The 15800-nt window shown below is 31.7% G+C and overlaps 2 protein-coding genes across 2 annotated transcripts; one reads left to right on the top strand and one right to left on the bottom strand.

Annotated features, from left to right (window-relative positions):
- Positions 1–1504: 1504 nt before the first annotated feature.
- LOC18026362 (NAC domain-containing protein 37) lies at positions 1505–4835 on the bottom strand. Its single transcript, XM_006409138.2, has 4 exons — positions 4717–4835; positions 3406–3567; positions 3014–3285; positions 1505–2155 (listed from the first exon to the last, which is right to left on the bottom strand). Exons 2-4 carry the CDS (start codon positions 3560–3562, stop codon positions 1505–1507), a joined length of 1080 nt encoding a protein of 359 aa, XP_006409201.1. The 5' UTR covers positions 3563–3567; positions 4717–4835.
- A 6769-nt stretch (positions 4836–11604) lies between these two features.
- Positions 11605–14343, top strand: LOC18026361 (probable serine protease EDA2). Its single transcript, XM_006409137.2, has 12 exons — positions 11605–11835; positions 11982–12107; positions 12188–12343; positions 12457–12645; positions 12753–12872; positions 12964–13017; positions 13113–13184; positions 13293–13498; positions 13581–13675; positions 13758–13832; positions 13913–13996; positions 14065–14343. The coding sequence occupies exons 1-12, from the start codon at positions 11656–11658 to the stop codon at positions 14187–14189; spliced, it is 1482 nt and encodes a 493-aa protein (XP_006409200.1). The 5' UTR covers positions 11605–11655; the 3' UTR covers positions 14190–14343.
- The last annotated feature ends 1457 nt before the right edge of the window (positions 14344–15800 follow it).

Here is a 15800-nt window from a genome sequence, read left to right as displayed (position 1 = left end):
AAATATCCAAAATTTGACAGGCAATCGCGAAGAAGTTCGGCATTTAGAAACACATGATAAATTGCAAAAGGATTTACTTGAACATGTTTGGCAGAAATTTGGACATTTGGTTTAATGTTTTTTTTCTTGTGTTTTAATTATATGTAATGAATAAGTTTGTTTAATCTTTTTCTCATGTATTTTTAATTATATGTAATGAATAATTTATTTGAAATTATAATAAATTAAATGTTTAAAATTAATTTTCGAAAAAAAAATTTGAATAAAAAATTATTATAATAATTCAAAGAACTCCTTGAAAGGATTCAGGGTTGGACATCAATTTTTTCATAGAGTTCATCCAAAAAAAATTTCTCAAAAAACTAATAAAAAAATCTGATAAACCCCTCATTGTGGTTCAAGGTTGGAGATGACCTTACATATTCACTTTTATGATTGGTAAAATAGTATATATCTACTAAAATGGTATATCATGTACCAATACGGGATTATCAATCAAACTCATATTTTATTTAAACAGAAAATCAAAACAGGTTAACTAATCTTTTTTATTCGTATCTGATTTTGTGACTTTGAATATTTTTGTTTTGATGGTCATTTAGTAGTACGTTTTTTTTTTCTTAAATAAAAGAATTGGACACCCCCAATTGTACGGCAGTTAATTTCTAATAATTTTTGTACCATGGTTTCATTAATGACGGGCATTAATTTGGTTATATTCCCACAATTAATGGAAAGTAGTATTTTGGGAGTTACAAAAGGAGACAATAATAAATCACTAGCTTGGTTAAAAAGTGCTTAATTATTCCATATCACACTCAAATAGAGACTTTATGTAGTTGGTTTCGTTCTTCTTTATAAAACAAAAATAAACATAGAACGTCTCCATTGACATTTGGCACCATACATTTTTCTTTAAACTTTTTAAGATCCACAGTAATTTTTCTTAACAATTTAGTGAGAACTGAGAACCAACATCTAACGACTATGTATATGTAATATAGCAAATTTTCAAATGAATAAAAGAACAGAATATGATTTTTTTTTTTTAATAAAAAAAAACAGAATATGATTCGTGTGAAATAATGTAAAGTTTAAAAAACTATTATAAAGGAAGACTCTTCCTCCCTTCGACCAAAAAAAAAAAAAAAAAAGACTTCCTCCCAAAGTTTCGTTAACTGTTGTGGACGACAAAGCATGCCCAACGGACCTCCGTTGTGCACACCGCACGCTCGACATCTCCTGGTCCCACTTTTTCCTTTTTTTTTCTAATTTTTATTTTTCATTTCATGATTACTATTATTAGTTGATTCAATTATATATATCCCTATAATCATTTCTATTACTATAATTTAAAATCCAAGGGTTCTTCACAAACCATTCGTCATAAGCTAACGACAACTCTTAAGTCTCTAACCTATATAGACACTTAATGCCGTAATATAAACTTTTATTCTTACACACATGCATAACCCTAAAAGTATTCTTTTCAAAAATATTAGTATCATTTATCAAATACGCAAATTCCAATATCATAATCCAAATTTGTACTCAAGAACTCACTGATGAACCTGTTCTCTTCATCTCTGTCGTTTAACGACATCGACGAATCCATCTCCATATCTTCATGATTGATATGATGATGACCAATGTAACCTGAAGTTCCATGATCTTCTTCACTCATAAGTTGGGAAGCAACAAACTTGTCTAGCTCTCTCCAATCTCCCCCCAACATTATTTTGTTTTTCTTCTTCCTTTTATTCTCCTTGCTTAATATTGACTCGAAGCTTTCTTCCTCTTGTAATGAGAGTTTGTAGTTATTATTGTTGTCCACTGATGCTATGGACATTGAGCTCGATGGCCTTTTCATCAGCGGGAGAGAAGGGCTTTGGAGTTGTGGAAGCTGAATGAATTGATGGTCCGATTGCATATAGTTTAGACCATCAAACATTCCTTCTAGTTCTTGCTTACACATCAAACCTTTTCCAAAAATGTTATGTTGCTGATTAGATATGTACTCAATGGGGTCTATAACGGAGTTAATTCCACTTGATACGACTTCATCGTAGAAGTAACTTGAGCTCCAAGTTTCCATATTTTTGCCTTGCCCTGTTGGTCTTTTCTTGAATGCTCTACAAACCACCCACCCTTCTTCCTATCATACGAAAGAAGACATTCTTTGTACTTAGAAACCTTCGCTCGTTTTGATGTTTCAAAACAACTAATAAAGAATCATAGAATCCGTTTGGCCAGTGCAAACAAAAAAAAAAGGAGAAAAAGCCATTGTAATTTTAGTGAGACACACATAAGGACATGCTTGAAAAGTGTGAGATCGCAAGGAAGAAAGATAGTGAATGTATAGGTACATACTCATGCAATCTAATAGATTTTCACTTTTGAGCTTTATTGACTTTAGGATCTTGGGAAAACAAGAAACGAATATTTATAAGAAATTATTTCTATTTAATTTACATATATATATATATATATATAGAGCACTATTCAGAGTGGAAATTTATAGCTGACCAAAATCGTGTTAAAAAAAGGGATTGAATTGTCTTAAACGAGACAAGTTTTACCCATTTACTATTCAAAAGGGAAATGTGATTGTGTAGCCAGGTTTTTTTTAGTTCAAAACTAAAGATGCAATGACAGAACATGTACATCTAATAAACATATAGGAGAGAATTTTACTCATGACTTTATTTTTTCTTGTTTTCCCTGGTTGAATAATATGTGTATTATTCTACATTAAGTCGTAAAGGTGTTAGACTTTCACCTAAAAGTTAGCATGTGCTTCCCAATAGAGCCCAAGAGACAAGAAGCCCTAGTTAAAAGTGTCTTGTCCCCATCAAGGTAGAAACAAAATTACTAGCTAGCCTCATTGAAGTTTGTATAGAAAGAGGACATGTAAATAAGAAAAAGAAAAGGGTGAAAAGATGAATATGAATTTAAATAGTTTATCATGATCAATCTTTTTTAGTAAGACCAATCGATGGTATATGTGAAATACCTGGGGCGGTGCGTTCTCATCAGACTCGAGCCGGTACTCATGCATGATCCAATCGGATTTCTTGCCATTAGGAGCACGTCCTTTATAGAACACAAGTGTTTTCCTCATCCCAATCAGTTTTTTCTTGTCATAAACAGCTTTGTCTCTCCCTGTGGCTTTCCAAAATCCAGCCATGGTCGCTCTATTAGTCCTTGTCCCCGTTGGATATTTCTTGTCCTTGTGACTAAAAAAGTACCATTCATTTTGTTCCTCATAACCGATACGACATCGCTCTGTAATATATGAAATGTAAGCTCATAATAAAAAATTCAAGATCATAGATATACTTTGTTTACATATCTTAACATGATGATAACAATATATTATATGTGATAGTGTAATTTGTAAGTAACCTTGTAGATCCCATGGTTCAATTTTGTAGAGATCGATGTCTTTAATGACATCAAGATCGATCTTTTGTGATGCCACTTTCTTCCTTAGATAGTACCCGACAAGCTCTTCGTCGGTCGGATGGAACCTAAACCCTGGAGGAACGCTACAAGATTCCATTGTTTCTACACAACCAAAATTAAACACCACAATGAACATCAATATAAATATGTACATGCATGTACTAAATTTTGCTCTTGTTTACGTATGTGTACACTAATTCATGATATCATAAGTTATAACTTATAATTTATGAGCCCACAAGATCACAAATGAAAGAAGATATGGTATAGTGGAATATATTAGACGTATAATTCATCCTTTATAGAGTACTCTTTACTATAAACAAAATCATTTGTAGAGTTTCGCGCACATACAAAAAAAAACATTTATATATAGAGTACTCGATAGATAGTTGACAAAATGCTATATGAGATATAATCATCAAACTCATTTCGTAGTGAGGTTCCACTTGATTTTATAAATATTTCTCATGACTCATGTGGTTTATGATGAAAAACTTACATACATGTATATATATTCATAAATAAGATATGTTTTTTTAACAGTAAATAAAATATTTTACATGTATGAAATTTAGGTTTTACGTTGAATTCAAGGAGATGAGATCAGAACAAACGGGCATTTTACTAATGATGATGTCTCTTATTGTACAGTGTTAGAGAATGGAGACAATGATCATCAAAACGGCGTTTCACTCAAAAACTATTTTATCTATTTTATACTATTAAAATATAATTAAAATTAATGTATTATATATAATATAATCACTAATATACTTAGCGATAACCCTAGAATTACATAGAACAAGTACCCCGCAATAAACAATCCAATCATCTAAACCTATGTATCCATTAAAAAAGGTTAGAAAGATCAGCTTATTCAGGCATAGGACAAATACGTCGTGACTTCTTAAAAAAATCTTTTTTCTTGCTGCAGATTCAACTTAAAACGATAAAAACAAATTAATACTATATTTTAGGCTATAGATATATATGTCAATGATGAAATATAGGATGGATCGTTCGATCGAGTGAAGAAAACATCTCAAATGCACGGTAAGCTATATATATATATATATATATATATAGTTAAAATAAGATAAATTAAGGATGCTTACAAGTAATTAACAAATGACCAACACATAAAGTCCAAAGAACTCACATAATTAACAAAAAGAAAAAGAATACACATACGTCTAAGTAGAATATATATGTTCTTGAAATCCCTTTGTTAACATATTAGGGTTATACCTTGTAAATCTTCTGCAGAATAATTAAAAAGGAAGCTATATTCGATCGAGGCAGCTAGTGATGGAAACTAAAGGAAAACCTAGGAATATCAACGGTGAGAACAGCTCAGTTATCAATAAATGTGAGAGAAATGAAGAAGAGAGAAGAAGTAGAGAGCGGACGAAGAAGAAGATGAATTAAGGAGAAAGACGATCGGATTTGGTGAATATAAAGGTGAGGAGAGAGTGTGGACCGCTCCATTGCGCGTGGCCTTCTCCATGTCCTTATTCATTCACATCACTCTCCTCTTGCTTTTTATTGTTATTTTTTAATTTATTTACATCCTTGGATTTATTTATTGATTTTTATTCACTTTTCTTTTTCACCCAACGATATTTTTTTGATTATTCAGACATGTTGTATCAACAACTAGCCAATATAGTAATTAAGCTTTATAATAAATTAAAATATGAAATCCCTATATATTATTACATGTGTTTTGTGCAAACATAAAACCTAGAAGCAAAATCAATTATGCCTCACTATGCAGTTCTAAGTGCGGCGCCAAATTGCCTCATCAACTTCCCTAGAGACCTAAAGAATCATCAATTGCACGATAGTGATTAAACTACAAGATCCACTCCACACCGCTAGTTGCATTTTTTACCGGAGTAAGAGCCATTTTTACTCACCAAAAACGAAGATTGTCTCCCCATGTCCTTTGACCTTTGGAATGCAACTACTAGGTTTGATCCGACCCTCCAATAAGTTAGCCACAAACTACTGTTGATCGATAAACCCCATAACAGTGTGTATAAGGTATGACCTTACAAATGTTTCACGGTATCCAAGAAAGGATTCGAAATCAACTAACATTTCTTCTTCATTAGATATATTCTCCATAATAATTATAATTGAAGAAATCGACGCCGATGAAATTAGTGAACAACTTAAACACTGAAAGGTCGAATAACATAAGAATAGTGTATATATGACGGTGTATGACTAATCGTTTTCTCCTATGATTGTATGCACGACCATTACAAGATATAGATCTATTAAGAAGGGCAATATATCATCGGCTATAAAATGGAAATAGATAATGTATATATATATATATATATACATATTTTTAAAAAAATAATAAGTTATACCTTTTTCGGTTGTTGGTTAGGTTTGTTTCATTAAGATTTTTAAATATTTATTTAAGAAAAAAAAACAAAAAGTAGAAATCTATCAGTTTTTTATATTTATTATGTTTGGCTACAATATAATATAATTTGGTTCATCCAAATTTTATTTGTTTTTAGCACCAAAAAAAAAAATCAGGAGTATATAGATAAGTATAGCTTGGCTAATCAGTTATTAATTAGTACGGTTAGTTACTAACAAATATTATAAATAAATACTAACTTTCTGAAAATAATATTATATAGCCTATCTAAATATGTATATAGCTTTTTTATAATCATATACAACAATTAATCTTGAGTTTTACTCTTTCCTTTTATTGTCCTCCACTAACAGAATGCGTTTTACATAAGTTTTTTATATAAAGAATATATTTATATAGCAGTGAGATACAAGCCTTCTTGATGGAGAACTTTTCACATTTTGGGCTTATTTGTAGCCACAGCTTAAATATTTTAAAAATCCACAATTCTACTTGGCTTAGAAATTAATCTAGGTTTCAGCAATGTTAATAATATTGTTTCTTCTTCTTATGGAATTAGGTGTTTAGCCCGCACCTTGTGCGGGCGGAAATGTTTCATTGAAAATACTTACTCAAAATCGTTAATTTATTCGAAAGACTTGCTCAAAATCGCGTTGCGCGGGCGGAAACATCATCTTTTCTTTCAATTTCTTTTCGTCTTGTTCTTTCGATTTTTTTTCTTCCTATTGTTCTTTATATAGTCTGTATTTTCCAATTTCTTATTCTTCTACATAAAATATTAAATAAACAGACTTTTTCTTTGTGTTTTTCTTCTTATTTTAGTTTTATTCCTTCTTCGTATTTTTTCTACTATTTATTTTTGGAAGTTTGGAAGTTTTCTATATTTTCACATCTTTTATAGGCTTGACTATCTTTGTATAAACGATAAGTTTCAAAAAATCTTGCGGAGTGAAGCACAAAGATAACATACACACATATTATCCGAGTATTCTAATATGAACTCTCCTCTTAAAACGAAGATGAAATATAGTTTGGAAGCTGAAACGAAGTCACTCTTAAAGTTGTTATTCTTTATTGCCTAAAAATAATCCCAAAATTATATATAAATCAAACAATTAAAACATGTTTTCATTTTTAATCATAAAAATTAGAATTGTATTCACTTCTTATATTTCGTTGAAAGAATAATCTTCTCATAATAAATTATTTATTATTTGAGACATATATTCTTCCAATTATTTTCTTAAAAAATATTAGATTCTTAAACAATTATACTTAATGAAATGACTCTCTCATAGGAGTTACTCACTTTCCTTTTGATTGTTATGTAAGGTATCTACTGGTATTATCTTGACTATTTTCTGGTTTTTGAAACTTTACCAATGTACTCTGTTATTGATATTTACATAATGAGATTAGTTTTTCTATAAGGCGTTGAAAGAAGTAAACATCTTTTAATTAGTGGAGTGATGCTATAAATTTTTTTAAGGGAAAAAATATATTCTTTATTTATCTTAACCAATAGCTTCTCAATACTATAACCTTACAATTTTGCACATGTCCCTCCGAATTGTAAACCGAATACTTGGTATGATCCTTAATTTGGAAAATACCACTTGCAATAAACCATACGGTTTTTTGCACCAATAATATAAATCTGAAGCTGAAAGATCTCTCACTTACCACTTGGATCTTTCTTAGACCCTCCTTGTCAACCTTTGTCATTTGAAAGAAGATCTAGAGTCTGTTGTTGATTTGTGCTCTCATTGTGTTCCACATCAGCAAGACCATTCTCCAAAGCTTTCACGTGTTTTTCGAAGTAGGTTTGGTTACTTTAGTCAAATGAAATCATTGAAACTTTTGGATGGTTCATTAGTTCCGGAGACAAACTGTTCAAACTACATCTCTGCACAATGATGAAGCCTCTCCAAACCAGCTCGAGCTTCCCCTTGCAAATACTCGAAAAAGTTGTGTCTTTGCATGTTCATGATGAGCAAGGTAGTATCCATATGCAAATGTCCATTTCAAGACCCTCCTACATTCCATTATCTAATCCTAAAATCAACCACATAAATACCTTGATCCGTTTAAAAAAAATGTTATAACAAAAGTCTCACTGAAAGTCTCATTACTAATATTCCTAAATTAGCATGATTGCAAGATTTTACCAATAACAGTCTTTAGTGAAATCACACTTTCTGTTCAACGATTCCATAAGATTTAACATGAAAAATATAATTTTAAACCCTGATTGGTCTAGTTTTGTTTAAATTTAATCAATAATTTCCCATTTATATTCCATTATGCATGATCCTGGTTCACCTTGAATAACCATGTATTTTGCACGACCAAGAAAGTCTGGTTGGGACAAGAGTCATGGGCTCATCGAAATCTTTATTCCAATGATTTCTTCAGCTTTTACTATAATTAGAGTGAAGAAGCAGAGCGATCAATTCGACTTGGCTTATAGAGAGAACAGTAGAAACTCGTTCAATATGATCTCTTTTATGCTTGTGAATATTTTGTTTTGTTTTGCTACGATTTTATGCTTGTGAATATATTCTTCACTATAACTGGACATCACAATTTACAACGCTAAATCAGTATGATTAGCATCACTTTGATTCCTCAAAATTTATGAGATGAATAAACCCTAAACATGAAATCCAAACAGAATCTCAAGTCCGAAGCAAAATTATTTTTGGATAAACCAGACACATTCCAAAAACAGAAACAAAGGAGCATAAACAATATGGGATCCGATCGGTCATAGACTTATAGAGCAATATCGATGGAAATTAATCGCAAAGCTTAAATACTCAATCCTCCTCATTCATCATGAACACAAACCCAAAGTTTTGAAACAAAAAAAAACCCTAATTCGAAAGTTTTAATAAAGCAATACAACTCAAACGTCAAAACACAGAAACCACCGGTTGAAGAAGAAGCTCTGACTCATCGGAGATTAGGGCTAAAGTGAGAGCCTTGGGGCTTTCCATATACAAAACCATATAATTTTATAGCATTAAAATATCCAATATTAACTTAATGGTAACAAAATTTGCTATAGTTAATTATAAATAAAACTTAATTTTAACCAATTAAAGGATATTAGTGATCTTTTAGTAAGGAACACAAAAATAATTGACCACGCTGAGATTGAATGAAAGGTCGTTAAAGCTAAAATTCACCGAGGAAACCTTTGCACGCCTCCGTTACCTTTTGGGAGGCCTACGCCCCATAGAAACTGTCTACCTGAGACTGTCCCTTGGCCCGTAGGTCCTGACACAAGGTTAGAATTCTAGCTCTTCCAGAGTGGTATCTCACTGATGGCTCGGGCCCCCCCGGAAGGAGGCCTTCTTCGCCTTCCACCTAAGCTGCGCAGGAAAAGCCCAAAGCCAATCCCAGGGAACAGTGAAGCTTCATAGGGTCTTTCTGTCCAGGTGCAGGTAGTCCGCATCTTCACAGACATGTCTATTTCACCGAGCCTCTCTCCGAGACAGTGCCCAGATGATGATTAGTCATCTAAATTGAATAAGAGAGCTTATATCAAAAAATTTTACTTCGCATATAGTATATATGATATGATTTTATTGTTTTTTTATTATATTCCAAGTTTTAATAATTTTAAAATTTAAATGTTTTTTGATTAAATTCCGATTTATCATAATTTTTTTTATTAATTTACAATTTTTAATAATTTTTTTATTTTAATTTTTTATTAAATTCCAAGTTTAAATATTTTTTGTTAGTTTACGATTTTAATAATTTTTTAATAATTTTCGATTTTTAATATTTTTTATTAAATTTTATTTTAAAAAAATATAAGGAGGGGTAAAGGGTAATTAGCCACTCTGAAATTGAATGAGAGAGCTTGAACTCAAAATTTTACTTTGCTTATAATATATATGACTACAAAATTTTGAATGGACCTTTTTGTTCATTTTATATGTTTTCTTTGAAAGCCGAAGAAAATTCTAGTCGAAACTCATAATAATATTCGGAAATTGTTAAAAATAGAGTAATTTTTATTTGTTATCTAAGACATTTACATAAAAAGAAAAAAAATCGCTCTTACAAAACATTTCTTATTTGAATTTTTCTTTGCTTAAATGAAATATCGAACTCTTTTGAAATTTCACCTACGTCTGATATGTTTTTGTCACTAAATAATTCTCAACTGTCTGTCGATATTTCTTTCTCTTTATCAATGTGTAATCTGTTCTAATAGTCAACGGGTTGTTGTTGTTGCTACCATAGTACACGCACACGGTTGACATATATTTCACCAAAATGTGGTGTGATTATTAATTAATAAATGATTAGAAAGATCAATAATCGAAAATGAAATCGTGAAGAGAAAGAGACGATGATTACTCATGATATATGATAAGAGAGTGGGCAATGATATGTAAGAAAGAGAGGAAAGAATTCAAACATGTCATCGATAATTCATAAACAGCTCCAACTACAAGCATTATATATGTACTGTCTTCTTTGCAAGTCATATAAAGTAGCGTCTATGGGTTTTGATACATTTATTTTGACTAAAACAATAGGAGATCACATCAGGTGATGACTGATGAGGTTGTGTAACTTGTGTTGTGTTACTTGTGTAAGCTATAATTTAAGTTTACTGATTGAATATATAAATTTTAACAGCCAAAAAAAGAGAAATAGTCGAATGCCCACTATTACCAGCTCCACACAATTACACGTATTTCGTTTCCGCTTCGGTTTCATGCAACCTAGGTTTCAAATTTTTTCTTTTATTTATGTTAAATTAGGTTTCAACTTCAACTAATAGAGATCATTTTTCAAAAAAATAAAATTATTAAGGTCGCCTCTTCATGTCAATGTTTTGTAAACCCTTAATCTGGAGTAAATGCATTTTTTTATTATTGTCCATACACACACAACATTTTCATTGGCTATATGAACGTGTGGGTGACTCTTTCAAAAGTGAAATAAGACAATTATCATCATAATACCACAACTCTATTTTCTTTTATCTTTTTGAAAAATCTAAGAAATAAAACAGTTTCCATAAATTATATAAATAGATGATGAGATGACATAATTTATGGAATGATACATATCTTTTATCCAGAACTTATTGTATTGGGTACGAAGCAACTTGATGACCACATCTTTTTATGTCCACGACACATCAACCCAATCAAAGTTTTGTTATGTAGTATATATAGAAGAGTAATATACAAATTATGTAGCTTTGTTTTCAACCTATCAGCTTTTTTTTCCCTCAAATCATGTATTAGCTTTTTTTATCCCTCAAATCATTTATTAGCTTTTTTTTTTCTTTTTTTCTTTTGTGTGTGTAAATTTTTAGGTAATTGATGGCCAATCATATATTCAAATTCCAAAGTCGATACAACGTTGGGCCTATAATGCCCAGATAGACCCAAACCCAATAATGATTCATTCACAAACTTTTGATGGCCTATGCAATTTGCTCTTTCTTTTATTTTGTGCGGAACTAATTAATGAAGAATCGTTTAAAAAGTAGTAAAACCTGGTTTGTAAAATATAAACACACACTTCCGACTAAGACAACGGATCTCGCTTTCCTTAATTAGATTCGATCGTAGCCATCGTTATATCTAAGACCCATTTATAGCCGTTGATTTCATTCCTTCATTAGAAAGTGGCCTCCCTCTCTTTCCGGTTTGACGCTTTGACAAGTTTGAATACAGTCAAAAGAGAAAAAAAAAAACCAAAAAAACAGAAATACCAGATAACCGGAAATCGGTTTACCACGCCGGGAAATGTCGTCGGAGCTTGGTTTTACCCTGATCACCACCGTCACTACGATTTTTGCTCATTTGACCTTGTCCAATGGCTTATTACATTCTGGTAGTGTCTCTCATGGTGTTTCCAAAAGCGATTATTACTTAACTACCGATGAGCTCTGGTTTAATCAAACCCTAGATCATTACTCTCCTTATGTAAACTTCTCTTTACCAATTTCTTCCCTATTTTTGATTCTGAATTTTATTTTTGCGTTGATTGTCAAATGTTCGCAAGATTATTAGACTTATTGCTCTGATTTTTGTAATTTTATCCAAATTTCAAGAAATTGATTTTTCCTCAGGATCATCGCAAATTCAGACAAAGATACTATGAATTTCTAGACAACTTTAGAGCTCCAGATGGTCCTGTCTTTCTGATAATCTGTGGTGAAGGTCCTTGCAGTGGCATAGCTAAAGATTATATAAGTGTAAGATTTTAATTATAAACCAGAAATTCTTGTGAAATATTCTTAAAAGAGGATTGATGTTTTCATAAACATATCTTTAGGTATTAGCAAAGAAGTTTGAAGCTGGTGTGGTTTCATTAGAACATAGGTACTATGGTAAAAGCTCTCCTTTTAACTCACTAGCTACAGAGAATTTAAAATACCTTTCATCAAAACAAGCCCTTTTCGATCTAGCCGCTTTCCGTCAATATTACCAGGCAAGTCTTCTTGCTTTCTTTGCATTCATTTTCATGAGATCATCTCATGCTTATGAGATCATGTCATGCTTATGATCTTCATTTGTTTGTGTTTTGGGAATTTGTGGATGCAGGAAACTTTGAATGTTAAGTTGAATAGAAGTAGTGGTGGTAGTGAGAATCCATGGTTTGTCTTCGGGATATCTTATCCCGGAGCTTTAAGTGCGTGGTTCCGGCTTAAGTTCCCTCATTTGACTTGTGGAAGCCTTGCTAGCTCTGCAGTTGTTCGTGCTGTCTACGACTTCTCTGAATTTGATCAGCAGGTGTTAATTCAAACAATGTTTTTTTCAAGATTTAAGCTTAAAAAGTGGAAGCTATGATCTTGTGAAAGTTGTGGTGAAAGATTCGATCTTTTTGACATTGTGAGCAGATTGGTGAGTCAGCTGGTCAAGAATGCAAAGCTGCATTACAGGAGACTAATAAACTCTTGGAATTAGGGCTTAAAGTAAATGGAAAGGCGGTGAAAGCGCTCTTTAACGCCACTGATGAGGTCTTCTTAATCTCCTCTAGCTCTGTTTGTGACTGATAGTAATGGAAGTAGAAGTCCCACTTTCAGTTTAATACATTTACGAAATCTGCAGCTTGATGTTGATGCTGATTTCTTATACTTCACCGCAGATGCAGCGGTTTTAGCGGTAAGGATTATCCATATTCAAATTGTTTTCATTTCCATGTTCTTTCTTAGTCTTGCCTTAAAAGTGATACTAACTACTGTTTAAAAATCTTGAAGTTCCAATATGGAAATTCAGATAAACTATGTGTTCCCCTTGTTGAAGCAAAGAAGAATGGTAGTGATTTAGTGGTAAGCTTACATTGTTTTTCTCCCTCTCTCCAATGCTTCAAATCGCCTTGGAAGTAAAGTTAACATTTTGTATTTCCTATAAACTTTTTAATGGGTTTTGTAATGCAGGAAACATATTCTAAATATGTTAGAGAGTATTGTATGGGAGTTTTGGGCCTACGCGCTAGACCATATAGCCGGAAACATCTGAGAAACAATGTAGTTACCGCTGATAGTACATATCGGTTATGGTGGTTCCAAGTTTGCACAGAATTAGCATATTTTCAGGTGTCACCTACTAATGATAGTGTTCGATCTCAGCAAATCAATACAGAGTTACATTCTTGACTCACTATTTCATATACCCTTTTTGTAAAGTGACCATTTTTACTCACTATACCTCGATTATTTGTGTAGCTACCATTTGGATTTATGCAAGAGCCTTTTTGGGAATGGTATATACCCTGAAGTTGATGTAACAAACGTATACTATGGAGGCGATAGAATCACGGGTATGTCACATTAAAAACCTTCTCCAAATCTCATTTTAGTCTTTACACATTGTGATGATTGTTTGGTAAATTATACATACAGCAACCAAAATCATTTTTACAAATGGGTCACAAGATCCATGGCGTCATGCTTCAAAACAGACATCCTCTCCTGAATGTAAAGTCTTTTCTCCTTTTTTGATATCGACTTGGCTTTAAGTTCTCTGTTTTGAATTTGTGCATTTTCTGATGTGGCAGTGCCTTCTTACATCATGAACTGCCATAACTGTGGCCATGGAACTGATCTAAAAGGATGTCCCCAATCTCCAATGGTCATTGAAGGTTATTAGCACTTGTTTTTTTTGGTTCCCTAAGGTCAACAAATGTTAAATATCTTTCTTTGATTTCAGGTAAATCAAATAATTGTAGCTCACCAGATGCTGTAAACAAAGTGAGGGAACAGATTGTTGACCACATCGATTTGTGGTTGTCTGAATGCCGCGGATCTACTAGGATGTATAGTGTCGCATCATAGGAGTCACGGTTCGGATCGGTTTGGCTAACAAACTACATTATACACACCTTAGGTTGTATTACTACCGATTTGCAAACAAATCTTGAATGAACATATTCAACTAAAGCAGTACGCGGTGAACACATTTAAGGACCTTTTCTGTTTTGTGTAATTATTCAAGCCGCAAGCAGAAAGGATGCAGTTTTTTTGTATCATTATGTAACAAAGATTGCAAGAAAGTTTTTTATGGGGGGCTAATGGTTAACTCATATCTAAAAAATCATCTCTAAATCCTAATTACATGTACATATATGCATGATAGAAATGATCTCCTTCTAGCCAACTTTACGTTTCGGAATCTAGATCTGAACAAATTACTCGAATTCCTTGAATTAAGTTTTACTTGAACCACTGAAATTTACTTGTAATCCAATGAATATATACTTGTAAGTTTTGTTTTTCAAAAAGTTTGTAGGTTATTCATCAATAGAAATCCAGTATAAAAGAATTTGGTTAAGCCTCGTACACTGTATGTGTGGACTTATTGTCAGCTTTATTATTTTAACATAATTATTCCTTTCTGTAACATTTTTGTTTGTCATGGTAGAAGGTGGACTTTTAATGCATGTGTTCATCTTTTAATGCATGTGTTGGTGAACAAACTTACAAATATTTAAGATTTTAAGGTTTATAGTTTATTTTTGAGAGAAAAGGTATATGGTTTTTTTTCTTCTCAATATTTAAGGTTTTCAATTATGATTGTTAATATTACTTCGTATAATCTATGATTATAAAATAAATTACGTACTCCATACAATCACAGAGTGGGTTCTTGTCAATCCATGTCGGACGAATATTTAAGTAATTATGTTGTTGGGATCTCATTATTTATGTCTTATAATTGAAACAAGCAAGACCGTTGAATTTAAATTCGTTCTTGTTGCACGAATGATCGATATCTTTTTCCTCAGAGACAAATTATCTATTTTTTCCCCCTAAACGTGTAATTTTGTATATATTTTTTTAAATTAAGGTTCAACCGGAATGGAAATGATTAATAATTTCACAAATTTTCATTTGCTTGCTAATTTATATGTTTCGAGCTAGTTAAATTCACAAAATCTATACAGTTTTTTAAACTAAAGTGTAGTTTCCCCTAATCAGTAAAAGATACTCTTCAAAAAAAATAAAAATATTAACTAGTAAAACTTTGTTTCTAAGTCAGAATATTATTCCCAATGTATCTTGTCCCGTATTAATAATATAGTACTATTCATCTTGTTTCTTTTAATGTTTATCAGCTGGAAGTTGGAACCAAAAGGGTTAGGTTTAATTAATACATAAAGTCATAAATAGTCTCATTTTTTCAGAGAAGCTTTATTATGAATCCTACAAAATCTACCATGTTTTTTTTTCCCAAAAGACACTAGGTTTTCAACTACAACATAACAAGGAAATTAACTTGTTGTCTTCATTTTACTACTCCTTCCGTTTTATAATAAGTGTCATTTTTGACACATTTCACACATATTTAAAAATTAATAAAATATACAAATATACCCCTAATTAATATATTTTTATAACATTTAATTACAAAGACTATTATCTTTAAATGAGGGATAAAACAAGAAA

Source organism: Eutrema salsugineum, unplaced genomic scaffold (assembly GCF_000478725.1).
Source record: "Eutrema salsugineum unplaced genomic scaffold, Eutsalg1_0 scaffold_11, whole genome shotgun sequence".
Classification (NCBI taxonomy): domain Eukaryota; kingdom Viridiplantae; phylum Streptophyta; class Magnoliopsida; order Brassicales; family Brassicaceae; genus Eutrema; species Eutrema salsugineum.
This window is presented reverse-complemented; position numbering and strand designations above follow the sequence as displayed.